The sequence below is a fragment of the Sus scrofa genome, chromosome 8, assembly GCF_000003025.6.
Source record: "Sus scrofa isolate TJ Tabasco breed Duroc chromosome 8, Sscrofa11.1, whole genome shotgun sequence".
Classification (NCBI taxonomy): Eukaryota; Metazoa; Chordata; class Mammalia; order Artiodactyla; family Suidae; genus Sus; species Sus scrofa.
The window spans coordinates 41,808,717-41,834,045 of NC_010450.4; the positions used below are offsets into that span (position 1 = coordinate 41,808,717).

General features: G+C 44.0%; 1 protein-coding gene across 2 annotated transcripts in view; it reads right to left on the reverse strand.

Annotated features, from left to right (window-relative positions):
- Positions 400-25,329, reverse strand: part of KDR (kinase insert domain receptor) — a 47,264-nt gene continuing 22,334 nt past the window's right edge. Inside the window, exons 15-30 of one of the 2 annotated variants that reach the window (XM_003128987.6) lie at positions 24,560-24,691; positions 22,175-22,281; positions 21,619-21,754; positions 21,213-21,317; positions 19,478-19,591; positions 18,545-18,633; positions 17,786-17,939; positions 15,796-15,893; positions 13,019-13,141; positions 12,786-12,897; positions 11,837-11,936; positions 11,344-11,449; positions 10,035-10,186; positions 4,662-4,761; positions 4,071-4,156; positions 400-2,275 (exon numbers count right to left, since the gene is read on the reverse strand). In XM_003128987.6, the coding sequence (XP_003129035.3) occupies positions 2,053-2,275; positions 4,071-4,156; positions 4,662-4,761; positions 10,035-10,186; positions 11,344-11,449; positions 11,837-11,936; positions 12,786-12,897; positions 13,019-13,141; positions 15,796-15,893; positions 17,786-17,939; positions 18,545-18,633; positions 19,478-19,591; positions 21,213-21,317; positions 21,619-21,754; positions 22,175-22,281; positions 24,560-24,691 (1,937 nt within the window). In that variant the 3' untranslated portion in view covers positions 400-2,052. Of the gene's footprint in view, positions 2,276-4,070; positions 4,157-4,661; positions 4,762-10,022; positions 10,187-11,343; positions 11,450-11,836; positions 11,937-12,785; positions 12,898-13,018; positions 13,142-15,795; positions 15,894-17,785; positions 17,940-18,544; positions 18,634-19,477; positions 19,592-21,212; positions 21,318-21,618; positions 21,755-22,174; positions 22,282-24,559; positions 24,692-25,329 lie in introns of both variants that reach the window. The other variant, XM_013997943.2, reaches the window with a different exon arrangement.

A 25,329-nucleotide genomic window follows, 5' to 3' on the forward strand; every position in this document is an offset into this window, starting at 1 on the left:
TTAAGAATCTCAAAAGTGCTTGGAATATAATGAGGGCACGTGTGCGTGAATTATCCATGTGATGAAGAAGACACGGGGAGAACAATGCACCTCCAGCCAGAAATATTCCCCCTCAAAACAGTTGTGATAGCATTATATCACTGTATTTTTTTTTTTACTAAGAACACATTTACTGGAGTTCCCGTCGTGGCGCAGTGGTTAACGAATCCAACTAGGAACCATGAGGTTGCGGGTTCGGTCCCTTCCCTTGCTCAGTGGGTTAACGATACGGCATTGCCGTGAGCTGTGGTGTAGGCCGGTGGCTACAGCTCCGATTAGACCCCTAGCCTGGGAACCTCCATATGCCGTGGGAGCGGCCCAAGAAATAGCAAAAAAACAACAACAACAACAACAACAAAAAAAAAAAAAACAAAAAAACCCCACATTTATTGGTTTATAAAGCATATAAACATTTTATGAAAATATCCTTGGTGAAAGTAAAAAACAGCCCCATGGAAGTGATGTCAGAGTCCCCCTCCTTGATTTTAGAAGTGAGAGAAATGATAGGTCCAGTAACGCAATCTTGCAAAGGGATCCTTCAAGTTTTTTGCTTTTTTTTTTTAATAAAGTGGCATCAATTGCTAAAAGCATTATGACGTTTGTTATGCTACATAATACTGATACAAAAATGTGAATAGTACAAAGTTCATTATATATAATATAAGGTTTTAATATATTACATTTGTTTCTACATAAACAGACTATAAATATATGTGCCATAGCATGTTTTATAGTCATGGGTCCCAGCATCTCACACTATGGTACCAATGAAAAAATACATTTTCTTTTTTAAAAAGGAAAGAAGAAGGGCAGAAACCATTAGAAAGAGGTTTATATGTTAAAAGTGTAAATGATATCATAGATGTTGTTATAACTTTGGCTACAAGATAATTTTGAAAACTGGCTAAAAATTACTCAGCACATGAACAAACCAAATCCGCTTTTACTAGGATGTAGAGGCCAAATTACTAGAATACTGACTGGCTGGGGGAGTCAGTATATACTGAAGGGAGGGGGAGACGCGGAGGGGAGAAGGAGCAGGAGAGGAAAATCCTTCCTGAGGCTTTGACACCACAGCGTGATACTCAGCCTTACTGTCTTTGGGCCCAGACACATCACATCAGGACAGATATGTGGGTACTCAGCCAGAAGAAACCAGAAATTGGTTTATCCAGTCAGAAATCTTTGATGCGACAGGGAGCCTCCATCTGAATGTCCTTTCCCTGCAGTGTCCTGAATAAAGGATCAGCCTGGGAGACAAGGAGCCAAAGCTGCATCATTTCCTTCCTGGGGCTTGTCCAGGAGACACGTAAGAGTCCGGAAGGAACTCTCATTAGGAGTCGGAAACAGCACAAGGAACTCTCATTTAGCCCAAATGGGAAGAACACGCAACCTTCTAAAACCAGTCATCTCAAGCTTTTACGTTTCCTAAGAGACCCCGTGCCCACCTCCCCCAGAGCCAACACAAAGCATGTGCAGTCTCCGGGGCGCCCTCAGAGCAGGCCAGTGTCTTCCTTTCCATCAGTCCAAGCTCCACAAGGAAGACTTGGCTCAGGACCCACATCCTAAACAAAGCTTCTTAGGCAGACTCAGCCCTAAAGGTCTTTCCCGTCTTCAACACCTAAAGCACTTCCATCGCCTGGCTTCTCTTCTAGTTTTACAGAGGTGTCAGCTCCCCAGGCACTGCTACTTCTTGGAGGATGAAGCCATTTCTTGAATTGCTTTTGCCGTAACCCACGGGGTGACCCTCAGCAGGGGGCATCATACATGCTTGTTAAATGAATGAAAAAAAAAAGAATAAGGTCAACACTGGGAGAAGACACAAACACATTCTTGGGTCACAAGCATCTTCTCAGGAAATGCCTAGGGGACTGGCTCCCTGCAGTCCGAGGTCCTTTTTTTGAAATGACAATCAAATGTGGCTACTTCCTGGCGGTGGAAAGAACAACACTTGAAAATCTGAGCAGCACCTCTCATGTGATTTCCAGGACAGGGGGGACGTGGGTGGCTCCTTTAAACAGGAGGAGAGCTCAGTGTGGTCCCAGAGTCAGGCTGCAGGATCTGAGCTGCACTGCCAGCCTGCGGCCCCATCTCCATCAGCCTTAAAAGTTCCGCCTCCTCGCTGGAGTACACGGTGGTGTCCGTGTCGTCCGAGTGATACCCAGACTGGTAGCCACTCGTCTGGTTGGAGCCTTCAGATGCCACAGACTCCTTGCTTTTGCTGGGCATCAGGCCGCTGCAGAAGAGAGAGCAAGCAGATGAATTGGAAGAGAGAAGGCAGTTCTTTTGCATCTTAATTTTTATCTCCACCATGTTCCCAACCCTGCGTGGGCTGTGATTCCCTGGAGACACCAGCCTCTCTCTCTCCCCCGCTCGTTCATCAACATATCAGGGTTAATCAGACTAGGTCCTCTTTCAGGTACTAGCCTGAATTCAGAGTCTCAGATAAGTCCTCTTATCCAGATCCAAGTCTTTTCAAGCCTGAGACAAGATGAAAGGCGGTTCTTCTGAGTTATGCAAAAGCTCCAACCAATGGAACCTTTTTATGGCCTCGCAGATTGACAAGTTTGTATACAATGATAGGAGCCAAAGGGACTCTTTCACGATGTGGAAGGAACCTGGGATGTCCTGAACGTCCACGGGTGCCCTCCCACACACTAATCAGTTACAAGGCCTGTGTATGGTGTTAATAAAGTGCTTGAGCAACTTTAAATTTTAGTAAGTTGAAGCATGCGTGTGTGTGTGCGTGTGTGTGTGTGTGTGTGTGTGTGTGTGTGTGTTCAGTCATGCCAGATATGTCAAAAACTGCTCTTTGCTCATCAAAACCACATTCTTTGAAAGGACAGAGGACCAGGATCACTCAGCAGCAACCAGAGAACGTTTTCAATGGTACAGAGTCGTGACAGACGGTCAAAGTTTAAAAATGCTTTCTGTAGCTTAGTGTAGGCTGTGCAGCTCTTAAGCCATTCTGAGGTGTGGGTTCCCCCCCCCTTTTAGGTGTTTTACCAAGTTATTCTTGTTAAAAACTGCAAAAAGAACTATATTAACTCTGTGTTCATGTATGGTTTTAAAGTTATTTCAAAGAATTAGAAATGCATTTTTCTTTCAATCCAACTTCAATAAATTGAACTTAGTATCTCAAACAATGGCACAGTACATAGTCATTGCTGAACAAATGTATTTTGAATCAATCAATGAAACATATGACTGGCTCTCACAATTTCTCACCGTGGGCCTAGACAAACAATAAAATCGCACAATAGCACAATTTAATGTCTTTTGGTTTCTTTTTTTATATGAGCATCACTCAATAACCCATGGGAAGTCTCGTTTTGCCTAAGCGTTAGATTATAAGTAGATCAGAATCTTTATTCTCACCCAGAATGAACTTGCTAACAAATCAATAACTCCTCTGCCTCCTATTATTCTTATAAACACAGAGCCTCATTTATTTGCTAAGTTAAAAGCAGGTACATCTAGTCAAAACAGCTACAAATTCCTACAAAACCACATGGGGGAAATTATATTCAAAACAAAAGTCAGTATTTTTCCCACAATTAAGTACTTAATAATTCAGCCAATAACATTAAAGTATCTTAAATAAATAAATATTGGCTTATTTACATAGCATACTTAAGAATAGATGGACTCATTGCCATATAAGTTTGAAAATTCTTCAGAGCAGAATCCACAAAGACTTTAATCATCTTATTAGTTTTAAGGATCACATCCAATGCCCTCTGTTATTAGCCAGTACCACGCAAACCACTGACCATAGTAGCTACGCTCAGAAATTCCCCAGTATTCATAAATTCTCATAAAACAGACCAAATCCTCTTATTTTAGACTCTTTTTTAGACTTGCCAGTTAATTTGTTTGATTTGTTCCTGTTCTTTATTCATTAGGTTGATGCAAATCTGCCCAACCAACAAAGACACAAAATGGGAAGACTCCGGACCTACACTCAAAGTCCTAAGCTCTTTCCAAAAGTTCCTGTTGAAATGTGTCTTTTCTATTTGGCTGAGCCTTACCTAAAAGATGGCGCTAATTTGGTTCTGTCTTCCAAAGTTTTCAGCTCTTCGGATGCAAGAACCATCCCGCTGTCTGTCTGGCTGTCCTTTTTAAGAGACAAGGAGATGGCACAGTTGACTGAGCGTGGACACCGACCAACCACTTAATTAAACTGATTTCCTAACCCATCTATCAGACAACATTGCCATTTTCTGCAGAGGGAGGTCAAGGTATCATAGCCAGAAACTGTGCAGACTAGAGGAGGAGGCAACTGCCTCCAAGAAATAGATCCAGGCCTAGAAGAAGAGAGGAATTGAGGAAGAGGCAGCTGAGGAGACCCACTTCCATCCCTCTTTCCACAACGATACTATTTACATTTGAGTAGAATGCAGTATGAAGCGAGACTGTCTTGAACCTTAGACCAGGGGCTCCACTTACAGAAAAACCAAGGGGCCCAATAAGTTCCATGTCTGTAATGACCCCGTGACACACACCCTCAAAGATGGCCTTAGAATGAGGCTCCAAGACTCTAGGGCTTAGGCTAATATTTATCTAGCTAACGTTTCATCTTTCGTATTATTCCTAAGTCTATTTTTAAAAGATGTACTTACATCTGGGATTACTTTTACTTCTGGTTCTTCCAATGGGATATCTTCAAATGTTTTTACACTCACAGGCCGGCTCTTTCGCTTACTGTTCTGCAGATACTGACTGCAAAAGAACAAATATTTATATTTTAGTGGTGGGATATTTGGCTGCAGATTCCACAAGTGATACCTAAGTTCATTATCTTTCAACCACAAGTTTAATAGCGACCTTCAAAACATCCTCTGGAAAAAGAAAAACAAAACAAAAATCTTTCTCTGCTAGCACACACTGCAGGCTTAATTTCCTGTGAAAGTCCATTTAAAAGTATAATATAACTGAGGGGCCTGGATGAGCCCCTTCTGCTTTGAATCGTACTTCTGAGGTCCAGGGCTGGACTGTGGACAACAACAGCAGACTCGGTGGTCAGCTGCCTTCTGCTTGGCTTCCCGATGGCCTGCGATTCCTCCACTGAGCTCTTGGCATATTACCGAGTGTTTCACATCTTTCTGGCCATCTCCTAGGCAGGTTTTTCTAGGCAACACCCACAGAGAAACCAGTCCATGGAAGACGGGCAGAGGAAACACCTGCAGTTCTCACTGAATCTCACCGGGGTTTAGTAAAGGATGCGGAACCCAGCAGGATCTGGAGACAACCTTCTCATTCTACAGGTAAGAGAGGCTTAACGGGTAGAGGAGCAGGTGGGCTGATTCTCACAATCTCCTATTTTTAGCCCATGAGGTTGGGGCTGAGAGTCACTTTGTCTATTTCAAAGTCTACCACAGTCTACACAGACCTGGGAAAGTCATGAATACATTTCTATGCCCCTGTTGCCCCACCTTTAAAATGTACTGGCAATAGCTTTCCTTCCCTCACTCACAAAGATAGGTGGAGGGTGGTGAGGTGATCAGTGGTGGGTGGTAAGGGGGTCTAAGAAAGAACGATGCTCCATCAACCAAAGATTGTTTTCCTCCTTTGAATTCCAAAGGGTAAAGGTTCCTGCAGGAGTCCCAAGAATAGGACTTGTCAGTCAACACATCACCTATCTTTCCCTGCTATGTGGCTTTAGGGGAGTCTGAGTGATTCTGTTAAAATCAGACCAAGTGGAGGGAAGAGAAGTCCCTTTCACAGGAAGGGGCAGAAAATTCACCCTCAGGCACCCCTCTGGATATGTTACATATCCCGGGTGTTTCCTGTGACCAAGTGAAGAGAGGATTCATTTAGGCAAAGAAGGATCATGAAAACCAAGTTTCCCTATACTGCCCCAGAAGGTGGGTCCTTCCGCTTACAGAGAAGAGAGAATGAGGCTGACCAGTGACATCCTCACACAGAAAACTCCCCTGGAAAGAGGACATAATGTACAAGGAGAGAAAAAAAGCCTACTTCTCCCAAGTCCAGTCCCTAAGAGAGGGGATTGTTAAAAACTATGGGTCCCATAGTCACTTATTCGGGAAGCCCTTAATGAGACCCTACCGTGTGCCAGGCATTGTGCTAAATGCTCCTCAACCATTGTCTCATGACATCTTTGCAAACAGCACTTCTCTTGGTGGATATCATCAACCCACCTTCAGATGAGGAACTAAGGAGAGAAAGGTTAAGAAACTTGTCCAAAATCACTAACTGGAATATCTGGATTACTATCTTGAGGGAAACAAGCAGCCACTGAAAGATTTTAAGCATGATACTGACCAAGTCAGATAGACCTTTTAGCAGAATGATTCTGGCTTAAGGAAGGTATGACCAGACACCATGAGACCAATTAAGGGGCTGCTCCACTTATCTAGGAGGAAGAAGGGCAGCCTGATTAAAGAAAGGTGATGCCCACAGGGTCTGGAAAAGTGGACAGATTCAGAGGTATTTGGGCTATAGCACCAACTAGAGTGAGCCTGAGCAATAACGCCGTTGCCTTAGAAAGGCCAGCTCCTTGATTTCTGAGCCCAGTCATTCTAAACATTGCTCAGCCCTTCACAGTCGATGAGGCATTTTCATGGACATCGTTGCCACTGCTCCTCACAAACCTACAAAATAGGTTTTTATTATTTGCTATTTGGAAATAAGGAAGCTAAGGCTTAGGGAGGGAATGGCTAGAAATAGGACTCAAACTCTAAAGCCTGTGCGAGGTTGTTTTTGTTGGACTTTAATCTTAATCCACATTGACCCCCTTGGAAAAGCATCAGGAAGGAGAAGGAAGAAGAGAGCAGTGGATATGACTGTTCAAGTCTTCATTAAGCACCTAGCATGTGCCCAGCCCTGCTCTTTCCCCCGTGGGCACTGATCCAATGAGAGGGGGATGGGAAGGAGGGGAGCTATGGGCTGAGAGACAGACAAAAGCCGTCTAATACCAGAGCCAAATCCAGGAACATCTAGCCAGCAGGCTGTCCCATGCATCAATCTACAAGGAGCATTTAAATCATCACTAGCAATTAACCAAAATGAAAAAAAAAAAAAAAAAAAGGTATGTGCCAGAAACCTTTCTCTGGGAGAGAACTGAAAAGAAATCTTTGCTAAGCTGCTTGGAGTGGGAGGTGAAACTCACAGGGGAAATGGGGAAGCAACCACAGATGGTCCCTAAACTGCCCTCCAAGAAAGATGAGTCCAATTAAGATGTGTTTTCTCGCAGGAAGCATACAGACTTGGGGCCAGAGCTGATCCACAGGGGAGATTAGAGGCAAAGCTAAATCTAGACTCGAGTGGTCCTTCCTCCTCACCCTTCCCCCACATGCCCCTCAGCCTCTTCTCTCGATAACAATATTTTCAAACAAATATTTTTGAAAATGGTTTAAAGGAGCAAAAACAACATGAGGTGGGCTCCCACAGGGATGTCTCTATCCAGGTCTACTTATAACCCAATGAAATTGAAAATTATAAGGAGCAAGCAAGCAGAAAGACTCCCTGGCTCTTCTTCTTGCCTGGGAAGGTGGAAGGTAACAGAACAAGTGCCCCGAGAGGCATCCCAGCCTTACTCCTTCCTTCCCAGGGGAGCAGAACCGCAAAGAGAGCATCAAAATGAACTGTGCTGTGGGCAGATGACTCCAATCTGCCTTTCTTTTCACCATGATGATTCAAATGTGACTGGAGTGTCTCATTTTTATAAAAGGGAAAAGAGATGGCAGGGGTTGAGCAGGGATGCCGACCAAAGACTCCCATTTCCACTTTATTTGTCGAATTATGACTGGATAAAAGAGAAACTGGACTGGAAAGATCAATTCAAAAATCACATACAGAAAATAGGAGCCAGGCCTGTGCCGGGAGGGTGGTGTCACATTTGTCCATGCTTCTGGGGATAAATGTTAGCAGCCCTGTTTCAGAGCCAGCATCGCATTTGGCATTGCCATCACACACACATGACTCGCTGACTCTGAGCACCATATGCAAAGGGCCTGAGCGAGCCAAGAGGCTGCCAGCACGGGTCCTCACCCCACCTGGCCAGAGAAAACCCAAGGAACACAGCTCACAATCAAATGTCTTTCTGATAGAGCACAAGGCAACCATGTCTTGGGCGTCATTACTATACCAGAAGGCCAGCTGGACTTGAAGTCAGACTTTTCAAACGTGGGAGTGGAACTAACTCCAGGCTTTCATTTCATGACTCTTTCTTTTTGAGGCTCCCCCCTGGCCCGGGAGAAGAGAGCCATGAGTTCGATATCAGAGGAACTGGATTCATCCTAGGGATGTGACTTCAACTAGCTCCCTTAATAGCATCTTTTTCTGAGTGTTTTCTAGGTGCCGAGCACTTAGAAACCCACGATGCCATATAATTCTCAAAGCTATCACTTCTGTATAACACTTGTGTAGTCGCCTGGGTCACGCAGAACACTGACCCTAGGTCACAGCTGCAAAGAGCAGACTGGGCATCCAACCCAGTTCCGTCTGACTCTAAAATCTGGGTCTTTGGGAATTCCTGTTGTGGTTCAGAGGGTTACGAACCCGGCTAGTATCCATGAGGATGTAGGTTCAATCCCTGGCCTCGATCAGTGGATTAAGGATCTGGTATTGCCGTGAGCTGAGGTGTAGGTTCTTAGGCGCAGCTTGGATCCTATGTTGCTGTGGCTGTGACGTAGACAGGCAGCTGCAGCTCCAATTCGACCCCTGGCTTGGGAACTTCTATATGCTGCAAGTGAGGCCCTAAAAAGCAAAAAACAAAAAACAAAACAAAACAAAACAAAAAAACTGGGTCTTTTAATATAAGCAAAGATATATATGTGTGTGTGTATGACTGGGTCACTTTGCTGTACAGTAGAAATTGGCACAACACTGTCAATCAACTATAACTTTAAAAAAATAAAAAAACATAAAATCTCTGTCTTTCATCACAATAATATGTTCCCCTCAGGTAAGTGCTCTGAGTCTCATGTTCGACATGGACATCATAAAAGGTAATAGTTTCTACCTTGCCTAACTTTGGCAAAATTTGATAAGAAAGAGTTCCCTGAAAAAGGCCAAAAGCTCTTGACACCAGCAGAATGAGCAGCTCGCCAGGTGGCTTCCACCCTTGGAGCTTCCTTCTCTCCCACGGTAGGGTTCCTGCCACCCTCCCTGGCTGAGTCCATGGGGTGAACTGTCCAGGGTGCCCCCCCCCCACCATCTGGCAACCTGGCCAAGGCTTAGAGCTCCGTGTGCCTCCCTGCAGCCACAGCACAGGCAGGCTGGGCCCAAGCTGTCAGGGGTCCAGTTACAGGAGGAAAACACCCAAAGGGGTGGGAACAGGAACAAAGCAATGGTGAAGCAGTCCCGGGCTTAGTAAAAGGCAATTTTAATATCTCATTGTAGAAACCATACCAACTCTTTCCTTATGCACAGGTGCTGGGAGAGAATAAAAAGAAAGCTGTCTTTAGAACCCTTCTACAGATCAGGAAAATTCTGCAGTGCATGTGTTTTAAATAAGCCCCAAAGTCCCATTTTGCAAATAAAATGCTGAAAATCAGACTTGGGAGGGGCTTCTGAAGATGTGCTGTCCAGTCAAATTCAGAACGCAGCCCCACGGCACGCTGCATCCTAGCCGGAGAGGCAAAAGTGTGTCTTCATATATGAACAGAACTCGCCCTTCCTGCATCTTGCTTAAGCCATTTAATTCACATTAATAACAGAGTACATGGGGATAATTTAAATACAGATGTCTTTGTAAAATTGGTCTCTTTTTCTGGAGCTTAACAAACTGTGGCATTCCAGCTATTCGCAGCTGCAGGGCTTAGAATCCTGAAAGGAAGAGCTGCGGCAGCAATGTGGACCGCAGATGGGCAGACGTACCTCCCCAGGCTCTCTGCAAGGAGGACCTCTCAGGGCCAAGGGTGAGTGTGCAGGTGGAAATGTGGCAGCTTGACACAACGTCCTTCCTCCATCCCCTTCCCCAAGAGGACCCCGAAGGCCCTCCCCCAGGGGATGCTGACCTTAGAGAGTACCTGATTCCTGCTGTGTTGTCATAATGGAATTTGGGGTCACACACTTCCTCTTCTTCCATGCAGGAAACAGGTGAGGTAGGCAGAGAGAGTCCGGAATCCTCTTCCATGCTCAGAGTCTCTGATATGGGAAGAACAATGTAGTCTTTGCCATCCTGAAACAATAAACACAGCATGCTATTGTTATGGCTTCAGGCCTTCGAGAGCCTTTTCATGAAAAAAACAAAGGCCACGGGGGCTCCTTGCTTGCAGGGAATGTTAGCTTTCCTATCTGAATGTAAAACTTCAGGACAACGTTCAAAAAACGGCTGGTCCAAAATAAAAGGGCCCTGGAAAGGGATGTGTGCGTGGAAGTTTATTAAAGGAACGAACCCCAAACAAGATGCTAAGGGGACCCCAGAGCCCTATGGCTACAATGAAGACAAAGCAGGCTGTGGTTATAAATGCAGCAGAGCTCCGCAGAGCTGAGAAATCATTTCTTCACGAAGCCCTATCCACACGAGCCAGGGCCTTTAAAGGGCATGTCATCCAATTTCAGCCTCCGTACTTCAAGGCAATGGAAAAAGTGATGACAGTCTAAAGAAAAGCAATAAATGTGCAGGAAAATGGGTCTTCTGAGAAAAAGTTGTACAACTTCACATTATTTCATCAAGAGACAGAAATAAAGGGCGATTTGATACCTCTAAATGTTTGGAAGGTTTATTGGTAAAAAACAGATTTGACCCACTGCCCCCCGCACCCCCAGCGCTTCAAAAGAAAAGCAGGAGGAAATTGGCTTCCATTCACTGTAGTCAGAGGTGTTGACTGGGGATTAAATAACTTTCTAACGGCAAAGGTTACAACTCTAAAGTCCACCAGTGGAAGTTATGGAGGCCTGGGATTTTACCGAGGAAAAAGCCATTTAATTTGCAGGATCCAGATGTGCTTCTGCCTGAAGAATGTATTTAAAAGTCCTTGAAATTCTGTCTATTGTTGATATATTTGGTGGATCAACTAGGTTTTGTTTTTTTGGTTTTTGACTTTTTTTTTTTTCGCTATTGTTTTTAAACTTTAGAAGAACATCTGAAGACATCAAAATACTCATCAGTAAAAATAAAAGGGATCCGCTCCCAGGTTATGAGTCAGGGTCTCATCTGTCCAAAAGGGTAATGATAGCTTTTAGAAAAACATGACTGCTTAGATCTGGAAGAATATAGCTCCTTATTCAATAGTTGAGAGGAGAGCGTGGTGGCTGTGAGACAGTCCAGGCAGCAGAGGAGCTTTCGACACCTAAGTACGCTTTGCAGAAGCCTCTTGGATGGAGGTCACAAACCTGCTGAGCATTAGCTTGTAAGAGATTTCCCAAGTGCTCCACCAGCTCGGAGAATGTGGGTCTCTGACTGGGCTCCCCGTGCCAGCAGTCAAGCATCGTCTGGTACCTAGAGAAGCAAAACACGGATGTCATTAACGGCCTCCTTCCTCCCGATCTGATGGTGAACATAAGCACTTGAATAAGTAAACATTTATCAAGAGTCTACCATGAGCTAAGAGAGTAAATAAGGACTTGAAACTGTGAGACACAGAGCCCGACACGTGGAGCATCAGGTGTGTGTAGAGAAAAGGAAACACTCCAAGTCAACACCTGGTGAAAACTGACTGGTTGGTAGAGATAAAGTGCTGTCACTTCAAGAGGGATGACTCTGTACTTGAGACGTTGAGACACGACTGAGCCTCGAGGGAGGTGTACATAGAATGCAAAGTCTCCTGGGCAGGGAGAACGTTTGTGAGCAAAGAAGAGGGATGGAAAAATGCTTATAAAGTCTTACATCTCTGGGGTGGTGTAATCAGGGGCTCTCATTCTAGTTCCTTCTTTCAAGCGCCTACAAAATTCCTCATCAATCTTTACTCCAGGATATGGAGAAGCACCTAGAAGAAAGCAGGGGTGGGATATTATTGATTTGATTTTCTCTTGCAGAAAGCCCTGAGCCTGATGCTTGAACATCTTCTTCATATTTATATCCATTTCTTCCTCCCTCCCTTCCTTCTTTCCTTCCTATTTTTCTTCTTTTTAGGGCTGCGCCCAGGGCATATGGATGTTCCCAAGCTAGGGGTCGAATCCAGAGCTGCAGCTTCCGGCCTATGCCACAGCCACAGCCACACCAAATCCAAGCCTCATCTGTGACCTACATTGCAGCTTGTGGCAACGCCAGATCCTTAACCCACTAAGAGAGGCCAGGGATCAAACCCACATCCTTATGGATACTAGTCTGGTTTGTAACCCACTGAGCCACAATGGGTGCTCCACTTTTTTTTTTTTTTTTAAGTACTCTTTGTAGAAGCTTAAAAATTTTACAACCCCAAAGCTTTCAAGTTAAATTTCCCCTGATAAAGGTGGAATTCAGGAAAGGGAAAGGCACATGAGAGTCACTGATTTTGTTTTGTTTTATTTTTGTTTTGGCTTTTGGTTTTTAGGGCCACACCCATGGCCTATGGAGGTTCCTGGGCTAGGGGTCCAATCGGAGCTACAGCTGCCAACCAACACCACAGCCACAGCAACTCAGGATCAAGCCGTGTCTGCGACCTACACCACAGGTCACAGCAATGCCGGATCCTTAATTCACTGAGAAAGGCCAGGGATCGAACCTGCAACCTCATGGTTCCTAGTCGGATTCGTTAACCACTGAGCCACGATGGGAACTCTCCACAGAGTCACTGATTTTTGTCCTTTTGTATTTTTATTTATGGAGTATGGAGGGACAAAGAGAAGGGACTTACCTAAGGAAAATATTTCCCAGAGCAGGACACCAAAAGACCACACGTCACTCTGAATGGTGTATACTCTGTCAAAAATTGTTTCTGGGGCCATCCATTTCAAAGGGAGGCGAGCCTGGGGGGGGGCGGGCAAAAGACAAGGAATGAGAACCCCATTTAGTAAACAGCTGAAGAAGAAACTTTTTTTCTCCCCAGACACAGGGCCTGAAGCTTGCTGAGAGGAATCTGAAACTTACATCTCCTTTTCTGACGTAATCCGGGTCCTTATAAATATCCCGGGCCAAGCCAAAGTCACAGATTTTAACCACGTTCTTCTCTGACAAGAGGATGTTTCGAGCCGCCAGGTCCCTGTGGATACACTGCAAAAAGAATCGTGTGCATTAGGACTAGCTTGGCAGCCCTGATCTCTTCTGCATCTGTTGTGACCTCATGCTTTAGAAAAAGAAAAAAGAACCAGATCAGAAAATCAACTGATTAACAAGCACTGGGTTTACATCTTGTATCAACACCTCAAGAAAAAAGCCTGTGCGTTTCACGGAGACACACATCTGCTTAGTCCATAAACAGCCCCAGACTCTGGGATTAAATCATTAAGTTATAGCATGATGAGGGAGTCATAAATAGACTTCTCTCGGACACAATCAAGAATGTGTTTCTGGTCACATCCACACATCCCTTTTGCCTGGCACCATATACGGTTAAAACGTGTTATTCTAAGGAGGCCCCAGAATGGGGCTTATTTTGAATGAATGCACGGAAATCAGAAACAAGGGGCCCCTCCTTGATTTGGTGCCTTTGTTGGTTTCTCCATTCCATATGTTACTGAAGCTGGACTAGCTCTGAGAAACAGTTCCCAGTGGGGCTCACCCTGTTTTCAAAATGCTGACTTATCAGAGCGGTCTATGAAAGCACAGCAGCCTCTCACTTGTGGATTCTCCAGTGCACTAAAGAGGAAAACTAAATTCTCTTTGGCTTTCCTTCCACTCTTTTCTGCTCCTCAGTTTCCCCACATCCCCTAACTTGCTACACCAAGAAGCTTTATCTCCACCTGACAGGTTTATGAGAGTACAAGAGTCTCAGGGAACATGCAGAAATGAATGAAAGAGGTGTTCCCCTTGGGGCACAGAGGAAATGAATCTGACCAGTATCCACGAGGATGTGGGTTGGATTCCTGGCCTCGCTCAGTGGGTTAAGCCTCTGGTGTAGGCTGGCAGCTGTAGCTCCGATTCGACCCCCAGCCTGGGAACTTCCATATGCCAAGGGTGCAGCCCTAAAAAGCAAAAAAAAAAAAAAAAAAAACCCAAACAACAACAACAACAACAAAAAACATGAATGAAAGGCTTAGATGAGAATTCCGAGGTCAGTGGTGGAGTGCTGTGTGAGCCAGGCATTACAGACCCCCACACACAGCTCACATCTGGGTAGCGCTTTCCTCTGAATGAGGCACAGGGACATAGTACACAACATGGGGATATAGCCAATATTGTGTTAAACTGTAACTGTAAACCTTTTTTGTTTGTTTGTTTTTTAGGGCAGCACCTGCAGCATATGGAAGTTCCCAGGCGAGGGGTCCAATTGGAGCTACAGCTGCTGGCCTTCACCACAACCACAGCCACGCCAGATCCGAGCCACCTCTGTGACCTACACCACAGCTCACAGCCATGTGGATCCTTAACCCACTGAGGGAGGCCAGGGATTGAACCTGCAACCTCATGGTTCCTAGGATTCGTTTCTGCTGCGCCACATGGGAACTCCCATAAGCCTTTAAAAACTATACGCAAGGAAAGTTGAAACCATATGTGGTGCCAGGCAAAAGGGATGTGTGGATGTGACCAGAAACACATTCTTAATTGCATCCACCCCCTCCAGCCCCTTCCTGTCAAAGGAACCCCGACAGTGAACTGGCGCACTCTGCCCTTTAAAAAATAATCAAAAATTCAGAATCTTCAAGAAGGGTAAACGTCCTTTCTCTTCAGGAAAATCCTCTTCTAAGATTCCACGTCTCTCCCTTCCTCTTGGGAAAGGGAAGACACAAGCTCTCAGGCAGAAACCTCCGACAGCCTGGGGCTCTAGAAGCTGTGACAAGCATTAAACTTCAGGAAAAGAAAAGGGTGAGGGCTTTCACTCTAATTTAGGAAAAAAAAAAAAACAATGAAAACCCCCAAAACTTCAAGTCTTTCTTCCCCCAGTCGGCTGCAGCAAAGGCATGCTGTCAACTTATCCTTTTTCCTGAAACTTCATTCGGATTTTTCTTGTTGAAGGTAAAACCGTCCATTTTACCCTTTCCAGGAGAGCGACTTCAACGCTGCTCCCTCCCCTGTGTTTACAACCTTTGGAATGTTTGTAACTTGTCACGTACCCACCTCGGCCTTTGTTTGGCCTACTTTTCTAATTTTAGCTCTTTCAATCGCTGTCATCTCAAGCCTGTCCTTCCTGGTTTCTAATTATACTATGAACAAATACCTTTTGATGGAGAGGGATGAATGTAAAATAAATTAAAAATAGACTCTCTTGGGCCAAGATATCTGCAAGGCTCAGCCCCTCACCTCCTCCAGGCCATTACTCAAATGTCACATTCCCCTCAAGTCTTCTGCGTCCACTTTGTTTAAAATCGATATACACAAACACAGAGGCAGATGTACTTACAAACATACCACTCCTGTAGACTCTCTAACTGCTTCTTTTTCTCCATAGCACTTACTCCCATCTGACTGGTTTATACTGTGTGTCTCACCCACTGGAATATAACCTCCATGAAGGTGGAGAGTTTAGCCTATTTGCTCACACAGTGTCCTGCCCTGAGCAGAGGCTCAACGAATATTTATCACATGAGCTCATTTCATGAACTGCTAATATCCCCATAATGAGCAGAAATGGGGCCTCCTGAATCAAGCTCTTCTAACAGTCCCCAGAGTGGTGGCGAATGAATTACGGTCCCCACCGAGCACCCATGGCTGACCCTGAACATCTCATGTCCAAAACTGTGATGATGTGAAGAGATACTTTGTCTCACCTTTCGCGATGCCAAAAACTCCATGCCTTTAGCCACTTGGAAGCTGTAACAGATGAGATGCTCCAAGGTCAGAAAGTTCTTGTACAGATCTTCTGAGACTGTCAGAGACGCAGGAGGACAGAAATGGGTATTTCAACCAAAACTATTTGTTTCTAAATTGGATTGTGTAAGCTTCATTTTAAAAATTGGAAGTCAAATTTCAGGAAATAGAAGCAGACAGAAAATGCTTCTCTCTTCTGCAAGTAGGACTGAATCCTGGTATATTCTCAGCCTTCATCATACCCCTCTGCAAAAATACTGGCTTTTCCATGTCAGCCAAAGTGGATAAACAAATCCAAGAGGCAAAATTGGTAGATAACAGGGAGGCAAAAGATGGCTTTTACAAATTTGCTTTTTTAAACTCTTGTTTTTTTCACGTACCCAGAGGGATAAACAATAGCTTCATATCAAGAACTCTAAAAATAAAACAACAATATCCAGGGTCATTGAATCTTTGCTCTCCAGGCTTTGTCCTGGGGTAAAGGCCAAAGGTCAAATTATAACCTACAACAGATAACTAAAAATACCAGAAATACATTTACTTCTCTCACTTTCAAGCTGTGAAAGCACTGTAAATACATTCAATCTGACTTGCGAGGATGTTTTTCTCCGTCAAAGATATGAATGGAAAATAACGGGGAACATCAAGAGAAAGATGCATTTACATAAATTTGGGGTATTTACTTCCGTGCAACTGGTACAAATAAACACCAAGACATTAATGGGTGTTTCAGCATGATCTCTTAATTTTGGCCAGATAAGATAAGATATGGCTTCTCTCCTGGAGACAAATACCAGAGCAAATGAAAACTCCATTATAATAAGAAGCTTGTAAGTATGACAAAGGCTGTGAACCTTTTGCTCAATGACTTTCTATGCTTAGGGCTGGAGAGCTCTCCATGAATAATTAGTGAAAGTCCTTCATTTTCCAAAGGAAGAATGGAGGCAAAAATTCCAGGCCAACCGTCCTTTTATTCCAACAGACTCCCTCAAGCCTTTGGGTTTCCAGCTCACTGGTCAACCAATGAGAGAAGATGGGGCAGAGATGCGTGCTCAGTGTGTGCCCGGTTATGTGAGGCCAAGACAACCTCCTCCTGCTTTTCTAGGCCAAGTTCTAGCCTCACACTGCTTGCTCAGCTTCCATGGGAAAGAAGTCAGTTTTCAGTTCTATCTGTGGCCTTTTGACAAAGGACACACAGGCAGGTTTCTCCCACTATTTCATGATTGAATTCTTCTAAGCTCATGCTTCAAGAAGAGTCAGATACCAGGAAGCCCCATCCCTACCTCCACGGAGCTCTCTCTGCTCCTTCTGAGGGAGGCAGACAGAGAATGTATCCTGAAGCTGGAGGAGGCCCTGAAAGTTAGGCTGGGGACACAGCACCACTCATAAAGAGCACTGAAATATCATTGGAAGCATAAGTGGATAAAGAAAAGTGTATGTGCCAAGATGCCTCTGAACAAGGTGGAAGACCTGATAAGCCACTAGGGTTGGGGCAGAAACAGCAGATGCCCATGCTGCCTTGCAGAAGGTTGGGTATGATCAACAAAAGGACTTCCGTTGAGATGGGGCTGAACCTCAGCAGGTAACAGGGAGGCTGATGAACCACCAGAGCACCTCCTTTGCCCATCTGAAGGTGGCGCTGAACCTGTCCCACTGATAATTGCTGAACTAATTCTTGAAGGGCATTAGTTGGACTGCTGCCAACTGCTTAGCTCTCCTGGGGAACCGAGATTTCTCAGACTAGCCATGCTCTGCCTCCCAACCTAGCCCGCTGCTTCTTTAGGCCTTCCACCCTTCGCTTTGAGGGAGCCTGAATGGAAGCCTTCTAGAAATTTAGGTCTCTTTCAGGTAGTACCAGACTGTTCCATGACAAAATTCCTCATAAGACCCTATCACCTGGTCTGTTCCTATAAGAGCATCATTAGGTGCAGAGGAAGCAACAACAGGTACCTTCCTCTTCCTCCACATCGCTGAGGGATTTCTCCTCCACGAATCCAGAGCTGGCTGAGCTTTGGCTACTGGTGATGCTGTCCAAGCGGCGTTTGGGATCCACAGTGATCTCACCAACATATTCTTTTCCTTGCCGGAACCGTGCCCCTTTAGTCTAGAAAGAAACAAAGGCATGCGCTCCTTGAGTAGCAGAAAATCTCTAAAATGCAGCCAACTATGGAAGGAAGACAAGAGGTACATCAATTTCAGAACCATGGAATCTCCAGGCTGAGACGTGGGACAAGTGTTGTACGTAATAGATTTTCATCCACAAAGCCTGGTTTCTTTTTCACTTCAAGAGAGAAGAGCCTTGTTTCAAGTTTCACTCAGATGCACTTGCAACATCAGGACACTTTTAATAGGGGGATGGACACTCCATAGGGTCAAATATGGCCAAGGTAGAGACAGAATCATCCAGAGCTGTCCTTCCACCTGTCATTCCTGTCCCTTAACCACACCGACCTTCCTCATCCTCAGAATCATCCCAATCCATATCATCCCAATCTATAGTGGGTCAGTAGGATTAGACTCACAAAAATAAAACACAAGAAGTATGTGTCCTTCAGAAAGTAAAAGAGGAGGTTATGACCATCAAGAGGTCACATGAAAAGACTCCTCACACGTTTCTTCACAGAATTTTAACAAAAAAATTAACCTGGACCACTTTGAGTTCTCCTCCATGTTACAGCATGGCCACAGCTGAGCTGGGAAATGACATACCTTGTAGGGGACAAATTCGTTTCTCTTGCTCCTTAAGTAAGTGGACAGATTTCCAAACTTGCAGAATTCCACAATCACCATGAGTGGCCCTGCAGACGGCACAGCAGAAGGGAAAATGTGCTTTTACTCATGTTTCTCACCAATTGTTTACCATATCAAAGAGCCAAAAAAAAAAAAAAATCATAGCAGAGGCTATGAAACTAACTACACTGGAAAATGGATCACAGAAATCAACCAGTTGCAATTTCCCTTCTCTTGTAGCTTTTCTTTTTCCAAAAGGCAATTCCACAAAATATTAACCAAATTTCAGAAGAAAATCCACCCACTTGCTTTTCAACACAACTACCTATGATGACTTCATTTTAGGGGAAACTACTTTTTTTTTTTTTTTTTGGTCTTTTTGGGTGGCACTGGTGGCATATGGAGGTTCCCAGGCTAGGGGTCGAATCGGAACTGTAGCCACCGGCCTACACCACAGCCACAGCAATGCAACGCTGGATCTGAGCCACATCTGCAACCTACACCACTGCCCACGGCAACGCCAGATCCTTAACCCACCGAGAGAGGCCAGGGATCGAACCCACATCCTTATGGATGCTGGTTGGGTTCACTAACCACTGAGCCATGATGGGTACTCTGGGGAACTACTCTTAAAGTCCTTTGCTTTCACATTTGGGGGGATGTTTGCTTTCCTCATCTGGACACCTATGACATAAGCAGCAAACCGTACTATAGGAATGTGGCATCTTTTTTAATTCACAGGAAGTTCTAGAATAATTGATAGTGCCCATTAAGTATATTTCTATCTAGGAATCTGCCAAAGAATCCTAAGTTAAGGAAATCAAGACTACGGGAGTTGGGTGGTTTCTCTCAGACACCAGCAGAAAAGCAGATGCCAAAATCAGGCAACCAGAACCATCCACAGACACTCACCCCCTGGCTTGGTACAGGCACCCAGAAGATTGACCACGTTGAGATGGTGGCCAATGTGAATGAGGATCTTGAGTTCGGACATGAGGGCTCGGTGTTCGCTGTGTGTTGCTCCTTCTACAAATACAGAACCAAGAGGGCGATCAAACATGCGGGCATTTCCTTAAGCAGATAAATACCCCATTGAAGGCATCTTTGCAGTGAATCCTCCGGGGCAATGCAACTGTAACCCAATTTACAGATGAGGTACGATGCACGTCAAATATAAATTATATTTTAGAATTCTAAATCAAATTCTTTACATGAACCCAGAGTGTTTGAATATTTGAAGGAAGCCATTGTGAGGTCTTTTGCAAAGTGGAGAATACATCTGCAAATGAAATCATGTCTAGATTTTCTTCTTTTAAAAAACTGGATTTCCACATATCAGGTTTACTATGCTTCTCAGGGCGTGATTATTTCAGTGTTTCCTCGTAAGGAAGCAACACCACGTATTAAATATCCTCATGTATTAGGGGCTGTGCTGAAGTTCCCACCAACCTGTGCCGAGCAGGAAACTAACAAGAGCCAGCTGGCAAAGCCAGTTGGCACATGAGGCTGATGAGGCTGATGAGGCTAAGACTGTGCGTTTGATCCTGTACAGACTGGTGTACTTCCCTCCAATTCACAGACACGGTCCACACCTCAGGTCCTGGGGAGCCACCTCCAAATCACACACCCCCTCAGGCACAGGGGAAAAGAGGAAAAAGGAGAGAGGTGGCTTCACAATGCACAAGACCTACTGGCCAAGGGTCAGTAGCATTGTCCCCATCAGTGAAAGCTCAATGCAGTTCTAGCAAAGAATCATATATGCATCGCCTCCCCAAATGAAAATGGTAAGACCAGTAGGTTTAACAATTGTTCATGAAACTTTGAATTTCCAAAACATCACCCATAATCCTTTTCCCCTCAGCACAACCACTCTTATTTTGCATATCATCTTTTATATGTGAAAATCTTTTACATATTCCAATTCTAGGGAACACACTGTTTTTGGTCATGCTACTATTTTTACTTATGGTATCAAATTTCTTTTTCTGTGTTTTGATGGTCTATAATTATCTCCCTAATGCACCATAGTACACAAAGAAACAATTTTGTTGTAACCAAGGTATTTTTTTCCTATCCTTAGGCCACTAAATACAGTTGTACAAAGCTGTGTCCTGCACAAGGGCTTCCCAGGCAAGTGGAGCAGCAGGAGAGCTGAAATCCATCCCAATTTTGCCAGCCAGGCTGTGGACCCTGGCATGAGCCTATAAAAGAGGAACTTTGTATCCAGTTTGCACAAAGGCATCATATAGTCCAGCTATATGCTTGGCTAGTGGGCCCACCTAACCACAGAGCCACTAACACAAGCCTTTCATCATATTTAAAGATGGGCTGAAACAAATAGAGGGATAGATCACCATTTAATTTTGCTTTTACTTTCAACATTTTTTTTTTTTTTGTCTTTTTGCTATTTCTTGGGCCGCTCCCGCAGCATATGGAGGTTCTCAGGCTAGGGGTCTAATCGGAGCTGCAGCCACCGGCCTACGCCAGAGCCACAGCAACTCGGAATCCGAGCCGCGTCTGCAACCTACACCACAGCTCATGGCAATGCTGGATCGTTAACCCACTGAGCAAGGGCAGGGACTGAACCCTCAACCTCATAGTTCCTAGTCGGACTCGTTAACCACTGCGCCACAATGGGAACTCCTACCTTTCAACATTTTTACGGCCACTGTCTTGCAAGTTGCTGTCTTGTCAATTCCAAAGGCATCTGCTTCAATCACTTGGCCAAAGGCGCCACGGCCAAGAGGCTTCCCTAGAGTCAACAACAAAACAGACTTGGACTATTTCACCAGCAAAGTGAGAGGCAGAGGTTCTGACTTTACAGGGTAACCATACATCCCACTTTATCATGGACAGTCCATTTGGCCCCCTTGTTCTGGCTTAAAGATTTAATATCTCCCCTTTCACTCTCCAAATGTGCTGCTTTGGGTGATAATACCAACCATACTTCTAAGTGACTAACATGTGAATAGACTAGATTTGTCATCGTCCTAAAAAAGGAAGAGCTGGCCTGGTACACCTAGCATCCAATCAACATCACTTGAAAAACGCACCTAGTTTCAGCCGGTCCCTGGGAAATTCCCACTTGCTGGCATCATAAGGCAGGCGCTCACAGTGCTCATCCAAGGGCAGTTCATCTGGATCCATGACGATGGATAAGTAGCCCGTCTTCAGTTCCCCTCCATTGGCCTGGAAAGCATTACTCCTTCCAGTCACACACACCCTGTTTGTTGGCTGTTGTTTTGTGTGCTTGTTATTGTTGTTTATAGAAGCCCCATTCTCAGTGTCTCATTTTCTAAACGGCTCATGGAGTGTGAAAGAAGTCCTATTATAATCCTGCTTCCAGGGCCCCTCAACCCCCAAACGAGCTCAGAACTAAATTCTTAAATGTTAATTACACTAGACAGACCAAGCCCATTTCTTCTCTGGTTGCTTCTATCAATTAAAGCCCAGTGGTCCAGCCAAAGGCAAGAATGCAATTGTATAGAAATAAAAATTGTGTCTATTGAGCCAATAACAATGGGAAGAATCAACTCAAAGAACCCCAGTCAGCTTTCATTAATCACGAAAACCAACATGCATGGGACAGAAGGGAAATTATTTTGTTACCCGCTTAACGGTCCGGAGAACGATGACAAGAAGCAGCCAGAAGAACATGGCAATCACTGCAGTGCCTACTAGGATAATGACTTCCAAGTTTGTCTTTTCCTGAGCACCTGGAAAGACACAAATGAATGAGCATCAACAACTGGAAACTCTCACCTGTTGATAGAAAATGACAAAGCTCAATACTAAAGCAAAATCTCAATCTTACCAACTAGGAAAAATTCCAGCTAATAGTCGTCACAAAACTCTAACTTGGATGAAGTTTATAATATTCTCGATGAACAATTTAAAGTTTGCAAAACACTGCTCATGAACACTTCCAAAGATAAAATGCTAAAGTAATTAAGGACAGAAATACTAATATCTTAAAAGACAAACAGAAAGTGTGTGGAAGAAGAGTAGACTTTGATGAAAAGAAAACAGATTATGAGAAGATTAGAGAAGTATTTGGTTTGGGGAAGATCAATGTCTGGTTTTATGCTGATAGTCTATGCTTTGATCTGCATGAAGTTTGAGGAAGGATTGTTTAAAAAAAACAAGTAGAGAAATAAGTGCAGTCTTGGGCCAGAAGACTACTGGGGACCACACACCTACTAGGTGCTCATCACTTTAAATATGCCATGTCACTTAGTCTTTTCAACAACCTTCAGTTTTCAGATGGAGAAGCAAGTTCAGAGAGGTTAAGTTACTCCATTGAAGACACACAGCAAGTTGGTGGAACGGTCAAGAGTTAAACAAGGTCTGTCCAACACCAGCTAACATGACACTAACCCCATCCTTGTGTGGCAGGAGCCTCCGTGAGGAAAGAGAGAGGGCTGAGGTGAGCGTCTCCCATACGGCCTGGCAATGAGAGCTGAAAACCACTTCTGAAGGGAAAGAGAAGAGAAAAGGCTAGAGGTCAGCAAGGGAAGCTGTAGATGCTCAGGACTGCATGGATGGAAGACAGCTCTGAACAGGGGAAATTAAGCCCAGAGGAGGCTTTCAACTAAGAGTGATTAGCAAAGTGGTGATAAGGAAGCAATTATCACTTAGGGTCTCCCACTGGAAGAGTGCGTGAATCAAAGAGGCCACAGATTGTGAGAGCCGCCCAGGCAGCCTTGAGTAGGCAGAAAGACAAGTGATTAATTAGTTGGCAAAATAAGAGTTACAGTTGAGAGACAACCACCAAATATGCCCGGAAGTAGATTTTCTTTCTCTGGTGGTCTCGCCGAAGGAATTCCTACACATAGAGACTGAAAAGTCTATACCTAGTAAAAAGTTCAAAGATTCAACTGTCTCTATAAGTTGGTGCATTAATATTCCTATCTTAACAACTGGGAATCCCAGGAGCCTTAAATACTGACTTCTTCCTTTCTCAGTGTTCTCTTCTGGTGAGAAGTAAAGGTAATTAATCTCTGAGCCAAGGTTACCTAGTTAGGCCTCGGTAACCAGCTGCAGACAGCTAGTAGAGCTGAGGCAGAGCAGGGGAGAGAACTGAAAGTCTCTCTGAGGACTTGCCCTAAAACATGAAGCACTTTGAAAGTGATAAAACCACCATGTCACTTGAGATTTGTATTTGCGAATGCAGTTTATGAAATGGTAATAAGCCTGCAGATTTGAAAAGAAGTCAATGTATTGAGATGCGATACTTGGTAACATAGATTTGACAGATTAAAGGGACTAAAATATAGACTTTGAGAGACAAATTACAACGAGTTCATAGAAATCCATCATTTCCTCCGTCTATCACCACTCCTCTCCTTCCGCTTGAATACCATTCCTTCACCCAGATAATACAGTTTCATTGTTCCTCAGATGGGTTATTTTTAAAAAGACATAGGAATACACTTTTGAAGATAAAGTATTCTTTCACAAGCTACCTTTCCCATCTGAAAAAAATGGCAGATTTCACATCATTTCTGCATGCACATTTAGATAAGAACCCAAAACTTTCCATCTCAGAGAAGCAATGGTCTATTGTTCACAAATGAATCTTAATTACTTTTAGTCCAATAAAAACTATGAACCCTTGTGCCTATCTAGATAGCACTGATTTTCATGACTAGGCAGTAATTCTACCTAATAAATATAGAAGCGTAATTTCTGAAACAAGTTAATTGAACCATTCAATTGAAGAAAGAATCTGGGAAAGGAGGACATTCCGCCTGCCTGGCTAAGAATTCGTCCACAATGAGAACTGCAGGGATAGAGATGTGATGTGAGCAGAATTAAAATAGCATTCATTATGTTTTCTGGTTAAAATAATATACACTTACAGTAGAAAACTTACAAAATACAGAGAATATTAAAAACTACCCATAATTCTCCTGTGCAAAGGACATGAGTACACATGGCAGACACAAGCTCATTTTTTAAAACCACCAGAAGTGTCTATGACTTCCCACTGACCTTCCACTATGAAAAACGCCTCCACTTTTGCACACCCGAGCACACTGCAAGCCTGGCAGGTGTACAGGCCTTCATCCTCCTTCCTCACCCTGCGGATAGTAAGGTTCCGGTTCCCATCTTTTAGCACGATGCCTACAAAAGGAGGAAAATGGTTTTTTATTGATGATGTGCTCTGGTGGAGTTTTTAAGGAAAAAAAACTAAAAATAGGTTTCCCTTTATCTTGGGCTATTCTCTAATGCCAAAGAGTCATATAGGCTCAATTGCTGACTCAGCACCCTGGCTGCCATGAGACTCAGCAAGACTCTGAACACCAGGGTTTTGAGTCTATGAAATGAGCCAGGCCATGGGCACTAGCACTGCTTTTTGTTCTGCCTAAAACACATCAATCAACAGTATAGATTTTATGCTGTATGATACTACTTATTCTTGAAAATCTAAAGAACAAAAAGAACCTAGGCTGACTGCAACAAAAATGAAATAAGACTCACAGATATAGAGAACAAACCAGTGGTGATCAGTAGGGACAGGGAGGGGGAGGGGCAAGATAGGGGACAGGGATTACAAGGTACAAACTACTATGTATAAAATAAGCTACAGGGATATGTCATACAGGACAGGGACTATAACCAATATATTATAAAAACTATAAATGGAATACAATATTTAAATATTGAAAATCACTACATTGTACACCTAAACCTTAAATAGTATTGTGCATCAACTATACCTCAATATAAACTAATTAACTGAACTAATTAATTGAGCAATA